Source organism: Phalacrocorax aristotelis, chromosome 16 (assembly GCF_949628215.1).
Source record: "Phalacrocorax aristotelis chromosome 16, bGulAri2.1, whole genome shotgun sequence".
Taxonomy (NCBI): domain Eukaryota; kingdom Metazoa; phylum Chordata; class Aves; order Suliformes; family Phalacrocoracidae; genus Phalacrocorax; species Phalacrocorax aristotelis.
Window position 1 is genome coordinate 1,313,827 of NC_134291.1, and position 20,572 is coordinate 1,334,398.

Here is a 20,572-nt window from a genome sequence, read left to right on the forward strand (position 1 = left end):
CCCAGTGGAGGCGACCAGACGCAGTGCATGGCCATGGTGAGGTCGTGCTGCTGCCGCTGCGCTGGACGGGGCTGCAGAAATACAACAAACTCAGGTTGTGTCTCAAATAGAAGTGCCAGGGAAGGACCCATGTGTCAGTGGGAGAGGACGGTGACGGGGTGTTGGGCATGGGTGGTGGCTCCTGTCCCTTCCGACAGCCTGCACGTAGCTGAGCTGCTGGGTTGTGCTCGTGTTGCACAAAGTACCTTCACGCCCAAGGGCTAGGGAGCCAAGTGTTGGGTTGAGTTGTGTGAACTCCTGCCGGCCTGGCACGACAGGGTCTGACAGCACCCAAGGAGACAAGAGGGTGGGATATGATCAGGGAAGTGAAACCCAGCAACGGTTATTAAATACAGGGATACCATGGTTGGCTGGGGAGGTTCTTGGGCTGAAAGTGGTTGGAGGCTGAGAGAGTATCTGAAATAAGGATGTCATGGGGTTGGTTACTGTTCCTTTCATTGGCATCTTCCTGGGGGTACGGTGGGGCGCAGGACGCTGTGCTAGATGGACTGCTGCAGCTCTGTGTCTTGGGTCTAGCCCTCACCTCCTGAATTACAATCTGTTTTTCTGAAATACCCAATTGGAGAAGTACAAAAATGGATCATTGCCTATCTACAGGTACCGTTTTTGAAGCTTAGCCTAAAATTGCTTTGGATTTAGTGTGTAAAAGTTCTCTGAAGGAGGAGTTAAATAAATAAAAAGTACTTTCAAAGGCAGCTAAAAGCTTTTGTATGTTCTGTAGACCTGTGTTTTTATTTCTTGCTTAGCAGTTGTACATACCCCTGTCATAACTCAACAGAACCAAGCAAAAATGCTTTTTGGGACCAGGTGTTTTTAAGATCAAGACCAAAATCTTTCCCGACGCTTGTTGCATTGATAATGCAACTGCAGATAGATAAATATTTTTTAAAGAGCCTTGCAGCTGAGGCCGGGCTTTCAGAAAGGCTCAGCTCCTTGTCAAGTCTGTAAAAGCAGTGATTAGATGTTCCTAGGACACCTGGGAGCTCCCCAAACAAGGAAGCCAGCTTACATGAAGCAGATCCTAACTTGAAAATTTGGCTTGGTGCACTTTTAGCTATGCATAGGTATCAGGTGATAGTATTTGGAAAAAGAAGCACATATTGCAAAGTTTTGGGTCCAGCTGTGGACATCTGTGGGGGATTATTTCTGCTGGAAGTAGTGGTCAAGGGGAGAAGCAGTCCGGTGCTGGGACCAAAGCATCACCCCTGCCCAGTGGAGCCTGGAGTATCTTAAAAGCTTGCTCCAGTACAAGTCTCTTCAGCTTACCACAAGTTGTTTCCAACATTGTATTTGCACATGTTAGTGCAGCTTTAACGTTTCCCTGCACACACACTCTCTGCTTTACCTTTTTAGGCATTCAACCAGTCGGTGACAGGTAACACTGCTTCTAACTGTTGTTCTTCCCTTGACTATGAAGGGTTCCCGAGAGGTTCCTCTCAGCCTTCCCGTCCCCATTTTGTCTGGTGGTTGTTTCAAAACAACTTAACTTTCTTAAATATGCTCTATGTGTATGTGCTCCATCTGCCTCTCATGGCTCAATGGTAAAGCGAGCTGAGAGCATTGCAGTGGTGGCATCCGTCGGTGGCCCTGGCTGGGCGCGTAGTGTCGACAGAGCACGCTGATTTGCTGCCCGCCCTGTTGGCGCATCCTGCTCTGCTGAGCTGCCTCTTGGCGCGTTGCCTGGACCTCTGCTCAGGCAGGAGGTTGTGTCCTGCAGTGCCGTCGGCTCCCACCTGAGCAGGTGGCCTGTCTGCATCTCCCGGTAGCACTTTGGTACTGCATGTATCGCACAAAGGCTGCCAAGGGTTCGTTTTAAGGGGAGATGTGAATGTGAGAGATGCGCTGGGAGTAATGTCGTCCAGAGTTGGTGTTGCCTGACTGACCCTGTGCCAAAACCACTCATAGGGAAGCAGCGCTTTGTCAGGCAGCGTCCTCCACAGGGCTGGTATGAGGCTCAGAAAATACCTGCTTGTTTAACAGGCTTAACTGAGAGAGACAAAAGCGAAGCCTCCTGTGCTGGGGGGATGTGGAGCAAAATGTTCTGTGGTTGGGGAGAGCAGCAGCAGGATAGGGAGGGAGCTGGGGAGGGGGAAGGCAGCGACAGGGATGCTGAAGTCCCTTTCACAGCTTGCTTCTTCCTGAAAGGTAGCAGATGACAGCCTGATGAACAAAGGGCTGGAAACCTCCTGTGCGATGGCCCATGGGAGAAAAGTAGGAGGCAAGAGAGGGAGACGTGCAGGAGGAGGAGCCAAATGCTTCCCTCGCTTCTGTTGGTATCTTGGGGAACATTTTGCCTAAATGAGTCCAGATTTGCTCTGCTAATCCCACCTGAGACATGAGTGAGCCACCACCCCACCGACCTCTCTTCTGTTGGGGAGTTACCAGCAATTACACTTAGGAAGTTTGGAATGGCTGGATCAGGAGATTCCCCTCTGGCTTGGTGGCCCAGGGCTTTCCTCACCCTTCCCTACGGACACCAGGGCAGCAACTCCTAACTCCCAGAGCTGTTTATTTTTTCAGCAGAATTCGCTTGTGGTCTCTTTTGTTTTCAAAATTAAAACCCCTGATACACTAATGCAAAGGTGGACAGATTGGCTGCTCCCCACAAAATAATTGTGCCGTAAAATGGAACCCTCCCACCAGTCCTCTGGTTCCTGCTCCTCCTCCCGATCCGCGGCCGCAGGGCTCTTGGCGCTGGGTGCGAGGTGTTTATCAGAGCTGGTGGGGAGCAGGCTGTGATTGACGTATGCCAGAAAAGTGGTACAGGTAGCTAGAGGGATGGTGGAAACATACTTGTTGCTTTATCCAAAGAGACTCAATCCTTTCCATTGACCTCAAGCAAAGGCCTCCAGGGCAGATTGTTTTTCCTTGCTTTTAGTCTAAGTACAGGCTCCTAAAATTAAAAAGAAGGAAAAAAAAAATCCACCAAACCTGTTCCCAGTCTTCCTCCCTACAGTATATAATTCTTGCTGTGCTGTTTCGTAGTGAAAAAGTACCTGGCATGGCCCTTTGCATAATTTATTACCGTTTTGCATCAGGGAGGGCTCCAGGTGCCTTACAATAAATTTCACAGGGCAGTGTCACTTCTGACAACTGCTCCAGTACACCCTCTGCAGGGTTATGCCGTGGCTGCCTTGAACGTGGGTACCGTGAACGTTTTGACCTATTTGTTACTGAAGCAAAGCACGGCTTTGAGAGCGACCCCGTTTCTGCAGACACCTGGTCCAGCGGCACCTCTGGTGCTGGCCAGCCGAAGGTGCCTGGGACAGCTGGACCCTCCACGTTCTCTCTGCCGGTGTTTCACCAGGTTTGGCATTTGCAGCTGTGAGCAATACGTTAAATAACACTTTCCACTGGGAAATTGCCCAGACTCCAGTTTGGGAGGAAAGCTTCCATCTAACCCTCGTGCTACGCTCTCCTCTCTCGGCAGAGCTGCCTGCTGCAGCCTGGCACGAATGTGGTTGTGCCCCTCGCACGCGTGCAGCCGTGTGCCGTTATATTCAGCGTGCAGCACTAACTCAGGCACAGGTTTAAGGTCTTTCACCACAGCTGACCTGCTCCCGAGACTCTGGTAGTTTTAGATCTGTTTATGGCTATTCACCTGAACGGTATTTCCATGCAGGGTGGTATCAGGGAGAATAAATGCTAAAGGTTAATGGTGGATTTTGGAGGTTTCAGAGACTTTATTCTTAGGTCATTACTGCTTGGAGTTTCCGCTCTGAGGGAACTAATCTTAATCTGATCGCAATTTCTTGCACTCGAAGCCTAACCTACTTTAGCCAGGCTTCATAGTAGAGGTATTTATAGAAGTTGTTGCAAGTGCTTGGGTGTCATGTATATCGTGTATTGCAGGTTGCAGAGGTGCGTGTCTGCTGGAGTGGGAAGCGTCTGCGCAGCTGTGAGTTGCCTCCCAGCCCCAAGCCTCTGTGATGGCTTGCTAACGTTTTATTCAGTGCAACTCTCTCGCTGCGTAGGGGTTCCATGAAGGTAACAGCCCGTAACCCTTCCAGAGTCCCATCTGATCTGGGCTTGTGTGGTTTTTTGCTCCCTAAGCGGAAGCTCACGGGGGCTGTAGGTGAGTTATGGATAAATAACTCTGTAATGAGGTGTCTTCTAAAAATGAGCATAGTTAGCAAATTTCTGCAGTGCAAAATAGTCATCTCTGATTTGAATGCTGACTCTTGGATTGCAGTAAATTGCAGGTTTCATTGAAGGGCGGTAAATGTCAGTAACAGACAGACGTACTGAATGTACTGGTACCCTTGAAAGTGAGTTTCTATAGTTAAAGATCTTAAAACTAGTAACTCGAACCCCAGGCCTCTTCTTTCATTCAGAGCCCCCAAATAAGCTGTGCTATTTGCTGAAGTTCTTCCTGTTTTGTTTCAAAATTTGACTAGTTTTTTCTTGAAAAATGGTTTGTCTTGAGGGCAAGGCTGGAAACCTGCTTTATTTCCAGATTGGTTGTGCTGATGTTGGAGTACATCCATGAGCAAGACTGGAAAGGAAGGAAATGTAACTGAAAAATTGTGGGTTGGAAGGGTGTGTGGGAAGGCAGCGCTGTGCTCGCAGCAACAGAGATAACGAGCGGTGAATCCTGGGTGCGTTCAGGATGTCAGCAGCTGCGGGGCTGCAGCTCTGAACGTGGGTAAACGTTCTTCTGCTGTCTCTACATCAAAGCAAGCGTTTTGTTAGCAGACAGGATCTAACAACTTGGGTAGTAAGAGCTGTTGGAAGAGCAGAGAGATCAGTGGTGTTGTGTTTGGTTTTCTTTTTTTCCCCGTCTCAGGTGGGATTTGGCACTAACTTTGCTTTGAAATGCCCTGGAAGAGATCAGACCTGATGCTTTGCAGTTTTCTCCGAAGAAGATAACCTCAGACATTCAACTCCCTGCCCAAAGGGACCCAACCTGACATCCCTTCCTCCCCGTTTACTCTGCCTTTTTGTTGACATGTTTTAATATTACCAGGGAGAGGTAAAAAGGTTGCACAGTTTGCTGCAAATCCTTTGGTGATCTTCCTGCTGGTCGCTGCCACAACTTGTAATTGACCAGAGCAAGGAGACAGTGTAAACTTGGTTCCTGGAGTATTGCTATTCCACAGCAGCAGAGAGGCTTCAGCATCTGAGCAGAGAGAAGAGTCCCCTTTGCACTGCAACAGTCGCGCTCACACTGTGACAACAAGAGGTTGACACTGCGGGTTTTCACCAAGTGCAGCTGCATTTTGGCAGGGATCAATTTGTATCCCTGCAAGACAGAAACCTTGGGAAAAAAATCCATTAAACTACTGTTGTTCTGAAAATCTTACTGCTCGGACAGTGAGCATTTTCTTATGCATAACCTGAACATCATTAGCAGCGTTGCTGAGGTGTGGTGTGCAGGGATGGGGGTGAGGAAATTCTAGGAAGAAAATAGGATTGCTTTTTCCAAGAGGAGGTGACTCAGAGGCTTGAAGAAATAGATGTCCTGAAGTAAAAATAGTAATACAGAATATAACTCTGGAGGAATACTTTTGGACTGCACGTTATCTGCTAGATAGCTGTTTCTTCTTGTGTGAAGAGAGTTGGCTGTGGTTGTGGTAAAGAGGCCTCAAAAAGAGTGATGAGAGCCTAATTGTGGAGCCAAGTGCTTGGATTAATCCAAGTGATGGATAGCAGCACGTAAATAATTATATACTTAACCTGGCATCCATTTACCAGCGCAGCAAGAAACAAATGGATGCTATGAGCCTGAATGATTCTTCTGTAGCCATTGTGTGGGTAGGTCCCCAGAGCGAGCTTGGCAAGGTTTCCTGGCTGCTTTTCACCATGTCTGTTTTGGTGATGGACTATGAAATGCCAAGGGATGCGTGTTTGTGGAGTAGCAGGACCCAAGGGATCACATCCTCCCTTACCTCAGTTCCACACAGCGGCCTGTTGCTAAAACAACAACGTCCTTTTAAAAATGGATTTGAGAACAAGAATACCATCATTTTATGGCTGCAGTGATTTGAAATAAGATTGCTATCCTTACGGATAGAAGATTAACTTATTTGCGGTCAGAAAGCTATTTCGGCTGTGCTTCTCTGAGAGCAGCATAACTTAGGATACAGTCCTGTTTAGATTCCCTCAAAACGTAAGCAAGCATATCTTTCCCTTACCACTTCAGCTCAGCCAAAACCAAGGCCAACCTTCATTCAGATATAGTTTGGACTTAGTATAATCATTAACGTACAGCTGAACAAATCCACTAGTTAAAACTGGGAAGACCCGAAGTCAAGAAACTTCGGGTTTCAGGTCTGGTTTTGAGGATTAACCTAACTAACGAAAAAGCGGTATGCTCCAAAGTTCCTTTTGGTTTCTTCCAAATCGTTTCCTCTCCAGTAATCTTTACTTTTAGACTTCTCAGAGAAGTAGATGTTCTAGCGGTTGATTATTAGAACTACGTATGAAGTTAGTGAAACCTTTAGCAGGCATTTAATTTACATAAGGTGGATATTTCTGCAGCACAATTTTGAACACACGACCTCGATGGTGACAGGGGCATTAGCGAATTTCAGAAGCAACGTTGACCCCGGGCCTCTTTGTTATGGCAGAACAGGGTGGTCTGAATTAAACGTGTGCATAGCAAAATCACCAGCAAAAGTCTTGATTCTAAAGAGGCTTTTTTTGCCTCCAGTTAGTTTTGAGTGATGCTTCTGTGAGGAACAGGGGCTTGGAGCTGTCAGAAGTCTTTTTGGGGATGAAACTCAAGACTCGTAGAGTACTCGTAGAGCTGAAGTGCTTGATTTTCAAAAGGCTGCTGGAGAGGACAGCTTGCTTTGACTCTCGTCAGACTTCTAGTTCATTGTAGTGTTGTTTCATTTACAGTACGTGTTTCTGCGTGACTTGCGCTGAATGGAAATTCCCGGCATTTCTCAGGATGTCCGTTTCTCCCGTCATGTTCCTTGTTCATCGGCTGAGCAAAAGCAAACCATCCTGTTTGCTTTCCAGGGGCAGGTTATGCTTCTGTATCTGCGGAATTTGTATCAAATCCAGCCCTAGATGGTGGATCAACATGGGAACTGTTCTGAGAAACCTCCTGAGATAGAAATCAAGAGACTGACGTTTAACAGTGATGAAAAGGAAACTCGGTGTATGGAGTTTGCAAGTGGTAGGAATAGGAGCAAGTTTTGAGAAGAGGAGATTTTCTGATACGAGTTTGTAATTAATTGTGTCGTGTTCAGGGTTGGGCCACTTCAGAGACAAACGCTTTTCCAAGTTGTATAAATGTTGCTGTTAGAAAGGGAAAATCTTATGACACTGTATTATTGCCCTTGGAAGAGGGATAGCATTTCAGGCATGTGAATAAAACAAAGCTAGAAGCATGATGACCGCTGTAAATCCCTGGACCTACTCCAAGAGCAGAGTTTATGCTGCAGTAACAGAACGAGCGAGGGGCCGTATGACCATTATCTGCCGGTACCTGCCCGGCTCCACCACCTGCGCCTGTCCGTGGGGCGGCAGGGAAGGACCTGGGGAGAGCGGATGAGCAGGGGCGCGTTTCAGGCATATGCTCGTGGCCGGGAAGGGTTGGCATCCCCCAGATCCTGGGCAGTCATGAATTCAGTCTGGTTTTGCCCTGTGTAAGAAGGGAGGTGCCATCAGGGATGTAGTCAGAAGGGGTCTTGGAGGTTGGTCTGGCAACGGTGCAGTGTTGTGGCCATGGGACAGGTTGTGCACTTGCAGAAGGTCCTGCCAGGAAAGCTCTGGTTCCTCCGTGGTGGCAGCCTTTGGAGGAGCCTTGCAGGACTTCTCGAGAGACAGACATACGACACAGATTGCTCAGCCTCTCTGCTGGCTAACAATATTGTTAGTGTTAGCTTTGAATAGATTTTGATGATGGGGGTGGTGAGATACTGGAGCAGGTTGCCCAGATGCTGCGGATGCCCCATCATTGGTAGTGTTCAAAGTCAGGTTGGACGGGGCTTTGAGCAACCTGATCTAGTGAAAGATGTCCCTGTCCATGGCAGGGGGTTGGACTAGAAGGTCTTTGAAGGCCCTTCCAACCCAAACCATTCAGTGATTCTGTGAATGTTCTGTTGTTGGTCATGCAAATGTCTGATCTTTCAGAACATTGTGGATGATTAATATCAAAGATGTGGAGGTGTGATAAGTTCTGCAGAAAATGGTAAACTCGTTTTGGTTTTCTCACCTGTTCAGTTTTGTTCAACTCCTCCTTTGTTTCTGGGTCATGTATAAGGGCAAATTGAGCTCTTTGGCTTCTTTTAGGTGATTCTTCTGCAGTTTGTTTGGCACATGTGCTGTAAGAGCCTGAGCTTAGAAACTCTTACTACAAGAAACATTGAGGTGCTGGAATGCATCCAAAGAAGAGCAACAATGCTGGTGAAGGGTCTAGAGCTTAAGTCCTAAGAGGAGCAGCTGAGGGAGCTGGGAGGGCTTAGCCTGAAGAAGAGGAGGCTGAGGGGAGACCTTCTCGCTCTCTGCAACTGCCTGAGAGGGGCTGGAGTGAGGGGGGGGTTGGTCTCTTCTCCCAAGTCACCAGGGACAGGATGAGAGGAAACGGCCTCAAGTTGCGTCAAGGGAGGTTTAGATTTGATATTAAGAAAAATTTCTTCACCGAAAGGGTTGCCAGGCATAGGAACAGGCTGCCCAGGGAAGTGGTTGAGTCACTACCCCTGGAGGTATTTAGGAGATTTGTAGACATGGCGCTTAGGGACACGGCTTAGTGGTGGACTGGCAGTGTTAGGTTAAGAGTTGGACTTGATGATCTGAAAGGTCTTTTCCAACCTAAATGATTCTATGATTCTCCTTTCCGTTACCTACCCAACAGCTGACTTCTTCCTCTGCGTGGTTTGTAGCACTGGTACCACCCAGCAGCAGGGTGCTGTGGTTCAGGGAAGAGGGAATGGGCGTCAGGATGTGGTGTGTGTGGATGGATAAGTATTTAAATGACAATGAAATGTTACTGTCACCTGGCAGTCTTTGAAACATCACGTTGTTGCTGTCAGCGGGCACCTCTCGCTGTCTATGTAGGCTTTCCATTGCACTGCCGACTCTGGAAGATTTTGGAGTGGCAAAGTCTGAGCAGGAGTGGAGGCTTGCTTATCCTCATGATGGTGCTCTGTGTATAAATGCACTCCTTTCCGCATTTAGGCTAGGTAGGCATCTTGCACAAAGTGAGTAATGTTTTGTGCTCACACAAGTAACATAAATAAGGTATTCCTTATGCTACAGAGCACGGGAAAGCGGTGGTGGAGGGCAGGGATGGGGGCTGGTCAGAATTTAGAGATACCAGGCCATTCCGCTGAGCTTGGAGAGGGACCCTACGGCTCCAGTTAGATGCTTTTCAGGACAATAATTGATGTACAATAAACATGTGGAAAATTGTCTTTATAGGAAAAAGATTAAAGAAAATGCATTGTTCAAGGGTGGAACCTCATGCTGAGAAGTCATTTTGTCAAAAAAAGACAGCTAATGGATAGTTTGGGCATCTTTCATTTGCTAAACTACGTTATTTCTTTAATTTTTTTTTCCACAACGCAAGACAAAATAAGAGGATGCTACTAAAGGGAAGTACCCCAAAGCAGACCAGCTTTCAGCACCAGCAGTGGCACTTCTCAAAATTCTGATGAACACATCTATACTTTAACTCCTGGAAGGAGCAAGCTATTCATTGCTTACCGTGTTGCAGTGTGCTCAGGAGTTTTGAAAACAAATATTTTATTGTTTGTCTCCCTGTAGTGCTGCAGGTTAGACCATTCTGTGCGATCTCTCTTTGGGTGACATACCCAAGAAAGACCCACTGAGAGTGTTGAGCTCTGTCTGCGACAGTCCTCACCCTGACCAGTGGTACCCAGGCTGGGCCTCTTCCCTTTCCCTCTTCTCCACCATTATTAGTGATGAAAGGCCCACTATCACTTACTGGGACCTTATGGAAATCTGCTGATGAATTGTCACAAAAAATGGTGATGTATAAAAGCTTTGGATAATTGGTTTCACACTGTTGGATTTTTGTATGTTTCTTGTGTGGCGTTTACATGTAACAGATCAGGTGATTTTTAGAAAAATGCAATGTGTATGCAGATATTTCCAGATTATTGTATTGCAGCAGGATCAGAACTGAAAGTATGTACCGGTAACTTAAAAGTAAAAGGTATGATAGAGAAAATAGGTGGTCATCTCTAAGAGGAAATCACAAAGAGGGAGTGGCTGGAGTTGTGCTGCGGAGCTCCATGTACCGTAGGTCGGGTAACACCAGCTGCAGCACCCGCCTACTGCAGTGAGACCTCAAGGCAGAACTTAACCCAAACGTATCGGAGCCTGTCACTCGGCATCCAGCTGAGCTCGTCTGGGATGTCAGGCCTTGAGGATGGGTACGTGCTGCACTAGCTGGGTGCAGATGGGCGTTTGCTGGCCACAAGCTTTCCTGCGCCTTCCAGACTGCAGGGTGTCCATATTTCTTTTGAGAGCATCCTTAATTCTGAGAGTTTTTTGGTTTATCAGGCTAGTTTTAGATGTATGTTGCCACAATGTCCTTATAGGTCCCTTCCAACCTAAATGATTCTATGTTTCTATTACCAAGGCGCATGTTGGTCTCTCCTCCCAAGTAACAAGCGATAGGACAAGAGGAAACAGTCTTAAGTTGTGCCAGGGCAGCTTTAGATAGGATGTTAGGAAAAATTTCTTCACCAAAATGCTTGTCTAGCACTGGAACAGGCTGCCCGGGGAAATGCCTGAGTCACCATCCCTGGAGGTGTGTAGAAGACATGTAGACATGGTGCTTCGGGACATGGTTTAATGTCACTTGGCAGCGTTAGGTTAAGAGTTGGACTCGATTATATTGAAGGTCCCTTCCAACCTAAATGATTCCGTCATTCTGTGATCCCTGTAATATTTCATGCCCTGAAATTGCTGTGAAGTGCTTTGACCTGTAACTAGGTTTTTTATCTTTTTTTTTTCACCTTGGAGTTCCCCAGAGCACCTCTTTGTCCAAGGTAGAGGAATGGTGCAGAGCAGGATGGTGTCTTATGGCTTTTCCCAGGAGCGCTGTGAGATGGTTGGGAATGTGACACCCGCCATAGGGTGCAGGCAAAGGAAGGTTGCTGGAGGAATCCAGGTCTGCCAGCCTTGCGTGGCTGGCGCCTGCTGGGATGAGCAGCAGTGAGTCGTTAAGATGTCGTGCAGGCAGGGGGGAGCCCCGGGCTGGGGGTTCAGTCGCAGGCTCTGGGAAGGTGGAGTGGGAGAGGCTCCTGTCTCAGTGTGTTTGGTGGAGAGGAGCGCAGGTTTCCTGCAGCCAAACGGGAGCAAGACAGGGTCTTCTGCAGCCCAGTGGGAGGGCTGGGAAGGGACATGTCCCTTTGTAGTCCCTGATCCTGCCGGTGCTCGAGCAGGTCATCTCAACTTCAATGAAAAATACCTAGCCAGTGGCTGGAGCGGTGACCAGGACTGCTTCCACCCTGCTGTTTGTTTATTTTCTTTTTACCCCGTGCTTTTTCATTTGGCTGCAGAGCAAAGGTTTCTCTCATCTGGTCACCCCTCCGATGGGCTGAATTTTGCTCTCTGCTTGGCGACCCACTCAGCAGATCTCCTCTGTCCTCGCTCAAGCCTGGTTATCTCTGTTTGCTGCTAGGCTGAGGAGGGCCAGGGACCCCGTCAGCCCTCCCACAGTTGGGGTGTTAAATAAAAGACATCCCCAAGTACGTTTCCCCCTCCCCAGCGCCATCTGCCCTGGGTGCTCTGGTGGCGTGCCCGGGCTGTGCCCAGCGCGTTGGGCCCCTCTGCCACCGTAGCTGAGGCTGAGCCTGCCAGCGTGGATGTGTTCAAAGGAGCGGCTGTGCGTGGAGGGTGCTCGGGGCGCTGGTGTGGAGGTACCCTGTAGCCCTGGCAGCTGATGCAGGGGCTGCAGCTGTCACAGGAGGTGCTTTGGACACCTCGCTTCGGCAACTGACTTGGAATGGGACGGGGAGGACCTCAGGGTGAGAGCTGACTCCCCTTTCCGTCCCTGTGTCCCTAACACAAGCCATCATTTGCTAATGTTGTTGTGAAACGTGTTTTCCTTTTCTCAAAATATGTTTATCTTTTCCTGTTTATTTCCAGATGCTCTTAATATTTTGTTGCTGACAAAAAGTTTACTTTATGTTCGTTGTCTCCCAGGTAAACGCAAAGCGCTGAAGTTAAATTTTGCAAATCCACCTTTCAAGTCCACAGCAAGATTTACTCTAAACACTTCTGGAGTTCCTTTCCAAAATCCACACATGTGAGTATAAAGCCAAAGGCACAACCAGTGGAACAACTTTGACATTATTTGGCCAACACGCACTGGTATTTTAATGCAGTTTGATTACTTCAGTTATTTGTAGGTTGCTCAAATCTGTCAGTTTGAGTCACTGTAAAATACTTTTTTGGTGTATCCCCCCCCCACCCGGTCCCTGTCCCCTTGCCCCCCTCCCCCCCCCCCCCAAATTAAGAAAAGGTTAAATTTGGGATCTTCCTGTTTTACACTGGAGCTCCCATCTTCCAGAATTGATTAAGTTGAGAAAAATTGTAGCTTCTAATGCAAGATATGCCTATAATGAAGTTCCAGACTTATTCACTGTCATTCTCCTGTCTCTTTATTCAGTGCTTATTACTTTTCATTAGAGAGAAGTTCTTGTTTCTGTGTTACTTGTGAAAGTCATAACTGTGATAGATTCCCCCCCCCACCCCAGCACTAAAATAAACAAAGATTTGAGGATTGTCATTTTACAGCATGGAGATGTCAGGGAGTTACACAGTGATTAGCTCTCACTGAGTTTTCTAGATATCCCTGTCAAAGTTTGAATGCAAGTGTGGCACAGAGCTGTTCCTGACGCTAGTAAATAACAGCAGTACATCGTCACAGAAAATATTAGCTTTGTATCCTCAGATCCACCAATCTAGATTGATGGGTGACGCACCCACAGCCGGTACGTGTGGCAGAATGCAATGCAGCTAGCATGCAAAGATGTCCCCAGTTTTTCCTCTCTAAGTTCCCTGGCAGGTCTCAAGAGTTTTGTCAGTGGCAAGTCTCAGAAACTGCTCCTGCAGCTTCCCCCACTGCCTGGACTCTCCGGGACGTCCCTGGTTATAGGCTGCTTCTGCTTTGCTCTGCATGTTGCTGCCTCTCTCCTTGAGCTCCGTGCCTTCTGCTCCCCCAGGATACACCCGCTGGGGTCTGTTCCTATTTCTGGTACCTTCTTTACGCTGAGGATTTTCAAGCAAGCCTTTTATCAAGTGAGAACCATGTTTCTGATGAGTTACCTAGAAATTTTATGGAGTACTTTAGATGCTTCTTACCACGCCAAGTGACCTTTCCAGCAAGTCCTCTTCTCTTCTCTCTATTTTCCTCTCTGAAGTAGCGTGTTCTTGCTGGTTGTAGAGCTAGCATTTTTATGTTCACTTTCTGTGTCTCTCCCTCAGCAGCATCACACTCTTGTCCCAGATGGGGTTCTACAGAAAATTGTTACTCTTTCCTCCCTATCTCCATTAAATAAAGGACATATTAGCTAGTGAGTTCCTGCCATCAGCCATCTGTAGGGATTTGACTTTACTGTGTTTATTGGCACGGATTTCTGTCTCGGATTCACTGGAAGTCACAGTGGCTCCTGTCTAGCACAGAACAACTTTCATTGTTAGTTGGTTACATCTTAAGTTTCGTGTTTGTGCATGTGACTGTCAATGTTGTCCATTAAGAAGATGCTGCTCTGTCTCTGTGGGAGTTGCAGTTGTTGGCAGGGGTTGAATCCTGGGCTGGTTCAGCGGTGTAACTGGTTCTGAGGGTTTGGAAGCGTTTTGGGTTGGACATGATAGCCATTCAAGTGTCTCAAATAATGGTGATGTGTCTGCGCTACAGCTTTGTTGGGAGGCTGCACGCCGTAATAGCCATTTCTGTTTGAAAGCGGTGGATGCTGTTGGTTGGATTGCTTTCTCGCTGTCGAGGCTGACTAAGCTTGGATACAGCTAATTCACCCTCACGTCCTTTGTGCTGCCCGCAGTGGATGCTGTTACTCAAAAGCAACGTTCGCATCTCTGGGTTGCATGCTTCTCTCAAGTGTTTGTCTCGCAGCTGGTGCCTCATGGTGATGTCTCCGCATCTCCTGCCTGCTTCCCAAAGAGGCTGGAATGTTTTTTCCTCTGTTGGCTAGAAACCTTTCTAGACTTCAGATTTGAATTGGATATTCCAGGCCTTCTGGCCCAGATGTGTTCCCAATGCCAGGTGTGTTTCTGTTCACTGAATCGCTTCTCTCTCCCAGCCTGATGGAGCAGAGTGCCCTCGGCACCCTCCCGAGATAAGCGTGGCTCGACACTGCTGGGGATTTCCCTGTGCAGACCCTGTTGGTCCAGATGGGTGGATCTGAAGATACAGAGAGGTCAATTTCTCACACGAAATTTGGGTTTCTGTGACTTGGATCCACCGATCCGGAGGTGTCCCATTGCTTCTGCCTCCAGGAGGGCAGAGGGTGCTGTCGCCAAATGCCTGTTGCCTGCACCGAGCTCTGGCTGGGGCGTGAGAGGAGGCAGCCAGCAGTGCCCTGCAGCTGCTCTGAAATGTGAATTGCCTATTAGCTGTATTTTGCTTGATTAACAGGTTTTGGTCGGGGAACTGATCAGGCTGGATTGGTGGATGTTCAGGTAAGAGTGTGGTTTCTTGCTAAGGAGCAAATGGGGCTCCTCGTGCCCATGGGTGTGTTAGGAGGGAGGAAGCCTCTGCACAAACTGCATCACTGGAGCAAAGACGCCACTGCTGAGGAGGGAAGGCACATCGTGCCAGAGCTGGCCTTGGAAATTTCAGGATATTGGGTGTAGCCGTGCCTCTCCTCAGTGCTGAGGCTCTGTACCCTGGTAAAATGGGTACGGACCCCACATACCCTGTCAAGGTGTGATTTGGTTTTCTTTTTTGGGCCTGTTTCTCAGTCTGAGAGGTCTTGAGAGTGTTGCAGAAGGAGTCGGGGAGTGTGGATGAAACCATTTTGGGAATTGCTGTAAGCCAGGGGTGGAGTTTAGCTCCTGTGAGCGGGGATGATGCATACATGGGCTGGAAGGGACTCAGTGTGGTTTCCACAGGGAGTTTTCCCAGGTGATCCATGCATGATGTCTGACTCCATTTGTTCATGCTATTTCCTTGGTTTTTAACAGCATGTTATCTGGACAAATGATTTCAAAGGCTGTGGAATCTCAACTGCAAAACATGACATTACTGAGACTCTGACCAGTACCTCCCAGTTGCCTTACATCCCATGGCACACAATACCCTCTGTAGCCCGGCGAGCATCACGCCTGCTGTGTGCCTGCCTGGAGGCTGTTCCCAGAGCTTTGCTGCTCCCATGGGTAGAGGCTTTTGGTCAATATAAAGGCTGTGCCCTGGAATAGTTTTTCCAGGGAGAGCGAGCATAGATTAAATGCTACTGAATACAGAAAGTTGGGACATGGGTTCCCAGATCTTTTTCCTGTCCCTCCTTGTGTTTTCTTTCCTACCTGCAGTGGTTTTGAGCCATGTCTCATGGTTTGGGTCTCAGGCTGGGGCTGCGTCCCTCCAGGATGTGTGAGTGTGCTGCCAGGGGTGCACAGGGAGCACAAGGAGGTCAGTGCCAGGGCAGGATACAGAGCAACGCGTAGGAACACAAGACCACGTGTGGGAGCAGGAGGAGCTGGTGAGCGGTTGGGACCTCTCAGCTTTGCTGTGCCATCTCCATGATGGCCTTGGAGCTGAGAGCTGGTGAGGACTGAAGTGGCCGAGTGGCTGTGGGTGGCATGGCCCTGCTGCTCCTGCCCAGCCCACGGCACCCCCGAGGCCCTGCCCAGGACAGCTCCTTTCTCCACGCTTCCCAGTGCATCTGCTGCCAGTGTTGGGATGCCTTGAAGGAGGTCACCTTTGTCACAAATGACCAGGAAACCAACTGAGGGGGAGACAGAGCAGAGGCTACAACTGCTCAGACCAGAGCCAGTGGCGAAAACCCTTACGTCTCCAGTGCTGCTAGAGTTTCACCCTAAATATGTTCTGAATTAGAACATGTGTTAAAACTGGGGGGCCTTTGAAGTGACCTCTAAATAGGAGACTGACACAGGTGGCTTTGAATGAGATTAGGAACTGGAGGAACTTTGGAGTTGCTAGAATTTGGGCTACGGCTCTCTGAAACCTGCCCTCCTGGTGACGCTGAGGGCTGAAACATCCCTTATCACAACTAAAAGGCACCATGAATGGGTTTCCTTCACAGATCCCGTGGGGCAGGTGGGCAGAGCCCCGGGATGATGTTTTGAGCAGCAGGGAGCGAGGCAGGGGGTCGGAAGGCAGGTCTGTTCTGGTTCTGTGACTGCATGGGTCTGATGGAGCTACGGAGGACGTGCACCTTGTTCAGTTCAGCTGTGACTGCTACCACCAAATCTACCTTACAAGTGCAGAGAGAGATTTTGCTTAGTTATTCTATACTGCCCAGCCTGTCTGTAGGGTATATGGCACAGTGATATACGCAGTTTTACATGTGACCTATACAGGGTAAAGGCAGGATAAAGCCTGAATGACAGACAGTAGTTGAGGAGTAAAATTCTTACACGAAAGGATGCCACCTAGGGAAGATGTAAGCGTTTTACTGACAGCTGCTGGCCCAGTGCAGGGACGTGTATGCCCCTGCGTGCGCCTGGCTGGGGTCAGCGAGGCTGTGTGGGATTGCCGTGCCCTGCAGGCTGGCTAGCAGCGGAGGCTATGGAGGAGGGTCGCTTGAGACCATGGTTCTCCTTAGTTCAGACTGCATTTCTGGCTTAGACCAGATTAACAAATGCTAACTTTGTTTTCCCTGCAGCAGGCACTGCAGAGGCTGGAGGACACAAGCCATGGTTAGGGTGAGCTCTTAAACTTCCGACCCATTGTTTTTCAATTGCTATCTCCAAACAACTGAAAAGCATCCCACCTTTTACCTCATCTATTCTGTGTCCAAGTAGGATTTAGGTCACAAACAATATTAGATTACTCAGTTGTCTGTGTGTGAGCTCTGCAGAGCTACTTGTAGCTGGTGGCCTGTGCTGAAAGGAGGTTCGAGTAACACCAATACGGGAATGATGTGGTAAGATGCGACTACAGCTGTGCGCGGCAGGTGTGCCTGGCGGCTGTCCGTGTTGTGCTGCCCATCGCTAGCATCCATTGAACCAAGTGGTTCCGTTGGCTGTAGATGAGCATTTCAGTTTTCTGAAAAGCGTTGCGCTCTTCTGGTGGAGCGACACCTTGATCTTGACTTCAGACTACAGAATTTAGATCCACCTGCTAAAAAATTACCATACGCAAAGCATTTTGTTTGGCATCTGGTTCATAGCATGTTGCTGCTGGGAATTCTCTTGCCTGTCAGAGGTGCCATCTCTCTAGAAGTTGAACACCAGAGCATTGCAGTCTCAACTGGAAAGGTGACTAAATGAAATGACTCCCTTTAATGCTCACAAACCCAGCTTTCAGAACTGTCTGGTGGCTTGGTGGACTCCATAGCCTCCATATAGCACGTGGGTGTCTTCACGGATTCATTGTGATTTGAGCTTCCAGAGGTGCCCTGTGCGGACCTTATTCTCCTTGTGACACCCGGGACAGTCGCACGCTTCCCAGATAGGTGCTCCAAGAGTGATGGCAGGTGTTTGATTAATAGGCTTTCGGGACCAGATCCCTCAAAAGCAAGTGGAGGTCCAGTTGCACACCAGACTCCGCTGCTTCGGGTTTTTTTTTTCTGTATAGTTCAGGGGCTGTCATTATTCCTGGAAAGGATTTTTCTGGCTGTCCCAAAGTCTCTCTCAAGTGTCTCCTTCTCTTTTAATCTCCTCTTACGCTTTTCCAAACCTTTCTGGCATGTGGTTTCAAGCCCTCCAGCCGCACAGCCTGCAGCTGTCTGAGTTCATTAGGAATGAACCTGAGAGTTACTACCATTTGTCTAAAAAATATTAAAAACTGAAGTGGAATATCCTAACTGGGCATGTTCACACTTACTTGTGGTTCATCATCACAACCACAATCATACAAATCACAGCTGTGAATTTTCCTGTAAATATTTCTCTGTCTGTTCCCCATTTCTGTCACAATAATTTTACATCTTAGGTATTGGTTTTCATATTAGGTATAAGTTTTGGTATTTCTCTAAGGTGCTAATCCTCCTCTGCAGAGGAAATTTTTGTTGTCTGCCGCTTCCAAAATAAATTCCTCTAGCAATTTTCATGTCCCTTGGAGCATCAGTGCCCTAGAAGGACTGTTCTCTTCTTTCTGCAAGGGTTTTTATATCTCAACACTCTGCTTTTGAATATAGGCCCTCTGTGACTGGAAACAAAATTTGGTGCTCTTATACCTCCATTAAGGTAATTCAGATTGATTTTTTTCAAAGGTGCTGAGCATCTAGCTTCCTGCCACACTGTTGGGACATGGGCTCCTCAGAGCTTCCAGAAACCTAATCCACCTACATTGGGGTGTCTAAATCAAATATACCCCAATGTTGGGAGCCAGATGCTGGCTCTCATGGGTGCTGAGCACTTCACACGTGCTGAGTGATTTAGCTTTGCAAACCTAAATGGTCGCACAAAACTCTGTGTTCCCCATTTTGCAGATGGGAAGCTGGGACATGCTGTGATTTGGAAGAGGCGAGGTTAGGCCAGAAGCTTGCAATGGGGTAGGGACTTCAACAGGCATCTCCTGGTAATCTGCGGTCCACTGGTTAGCTCCGTGTCACCCGTCCCATGGCCAGCGTGGTTAGGAGCTGTTGTCCTGGCTCTTGCACGCACACAGCCGCAGTCAGAGCTGCTCATTTGGGAGCAGCATTTTGACCTTGCAGCCATGACCCTCTCGGTGTGCCATGCGGTGTGAAACGGGTCCCCTTCCCGGGGTGTGAGGGAGGCCTGTCCCTCCCGCGTCGGGAGGAGGCTGTACGAAGATGGCGGTAGCAGCAGGTACCTTCCTGACCACCAGTCCCTGGCCCGTCCTGCCCACTGGGGATGGCAGCCTGTGGTGGTGGCTGCGGAGGAAGAGCCCGTGGTGGCAGTGGGGGTTACCTGGAGGCTGGAGGCTTCTCCACCGGGGTACCCCCTGCCTCCGCTGGGCCCCGTGGGGACGCATCCATCCTGAGTCATCACAGGCGCTGGCAGCTGGCATGCAGACGTCTGAGGCACACCGAGGTGTGGATGTGCAACGCTTTCTAATCCGAGGCGTGATGCCTGATGCCGGTGCTGCCTTGGGCCTGTTTCCATGGGCACGTTGGGCGAGGGAAGGTGGGAAGGGAAGGTGGGAAGGGAGAGGGACAGAGCTGCCATCCGGTGTTGCCTGTGAAGGTGTTTTTAGTGATGCTGTTCATGGTTTTCCTGCTCCAGGGATGCTGAGATAGTGTCTGAGGAGAGTCTCTGAAGACCAGCAATTTTGAGTTGGCCACCATGTTTCTGCTGAGCTGAATGGTGTGTGGAGGGAGGTGAAGCATTCTTGTTTGATGGAAATTGGAAAATTATCAGATAGAGCAATGAGGTGGAAATACTCATTTCCAAACTGAACCTGACTTCATTTGCCATCAAACGTGCATCGGTGTGGCTGTATGTTGGTCCGTGCAGAGGCTATACAGAAGGGCAAAGCTGGGTGGGATCTCCCTTGGATAGAAGTATCCTGTAGACTTTCCTTCTAGTGCCTGGCTTTTAGGGAGATGTGCTGCCTACCCTTTATCTAGTAACACGGCTCTGTGGTGACCTGTGGCAGCCCAGATCCTTCCCTGAGACACGTAAGTTAGGACTCGTCATCCTTGAGTCCATCCATGCTCGTGGCAAACGCCGGGTGCCTGCGGTCTGCTCAGGGCCATCTGCTTTGGAGGTACCTGTCACACTTCTGAGCCTGGAGAAGAGCCTGGGGGTGACCGTGTTTCTTGCTTAGTCGGCCTGGTTTAAAAAGCTCAGGTTTATAAACCTGTGTACGAGGTCAACACTTTAGTAATAATTTGCATGGTCTAATGAGGAAGATGGTTTGAGAAACATCTGTTGTCCTGACCATTGGAGAGCTGGAGACTTCCCCAGTCTCCTTCCTGTGTTTGAGATGGGGGATGGTGCTGCTTTTGTTTGAAAGCAGTTCAAGGTTTCAGACTACGGAGGGTTTGGTGAGGTTTAAGAATTTCAGTTTTGTTTAATTCTGCTGCTTGTGTCCCGATGGTTCAGAGAGGGCGCTGGGCCTGGCAGGAGCAGAGCTGTTGTCTCAGTGTTCAATGGGCCCTGGGGATTCCTGCGTTACAGCCCTTTTCACACATCAGGAGGGACATGTCTGGTCCTGGCATAGCTGCATAATTCACACGGAGATGGAACTACTGCAATGCTTATTTAAGGGAAGTGAAAGTAGGTCAAGTAGTTTCAGAGTTAGTATCCGCTCTTATGCTCCCTTCATACGATTTTCTCTCCTTTTTTCCTTTCCTTTATTTCTAGGTGCCGCATCCCCTAGCAAGGACAGCAGCGTACATGCTTATATGCAAACTGGTTGTAAATCTTGGGGTGTGGAGATTTTAAAAGCATTCAGGGCACCACAATACCCTAACCT

At 48.7% G+C, this 20,572-nt stretch overlaps 1 protein-coding gene across 2 annotated transcripts in view; it reads left to right on the plus strand.

Annotated features, from left to right (window-relative positions):
• The window catches only part of MAP2K4 (mitogen-activated protein kinase kinase 4), a 99,224-nt gene that overhangs the window by 24,043 nt on the left and 54,609 nt on the right, over positions 1-20,572 (plus strand). For both annotated transcript variants that reach the window (XM_075111717.1, XM_075111718.1), the window contains exon 2: positions 12,190-12,292. In XM_075111717.1, coding sequence (XP_074967818.1) covers positions 12,190-12,292 — 103 coding nt within the window. The remainder of the gene's footprint in view (positions 1-12,189; positions 12,293-20,572) is intronic.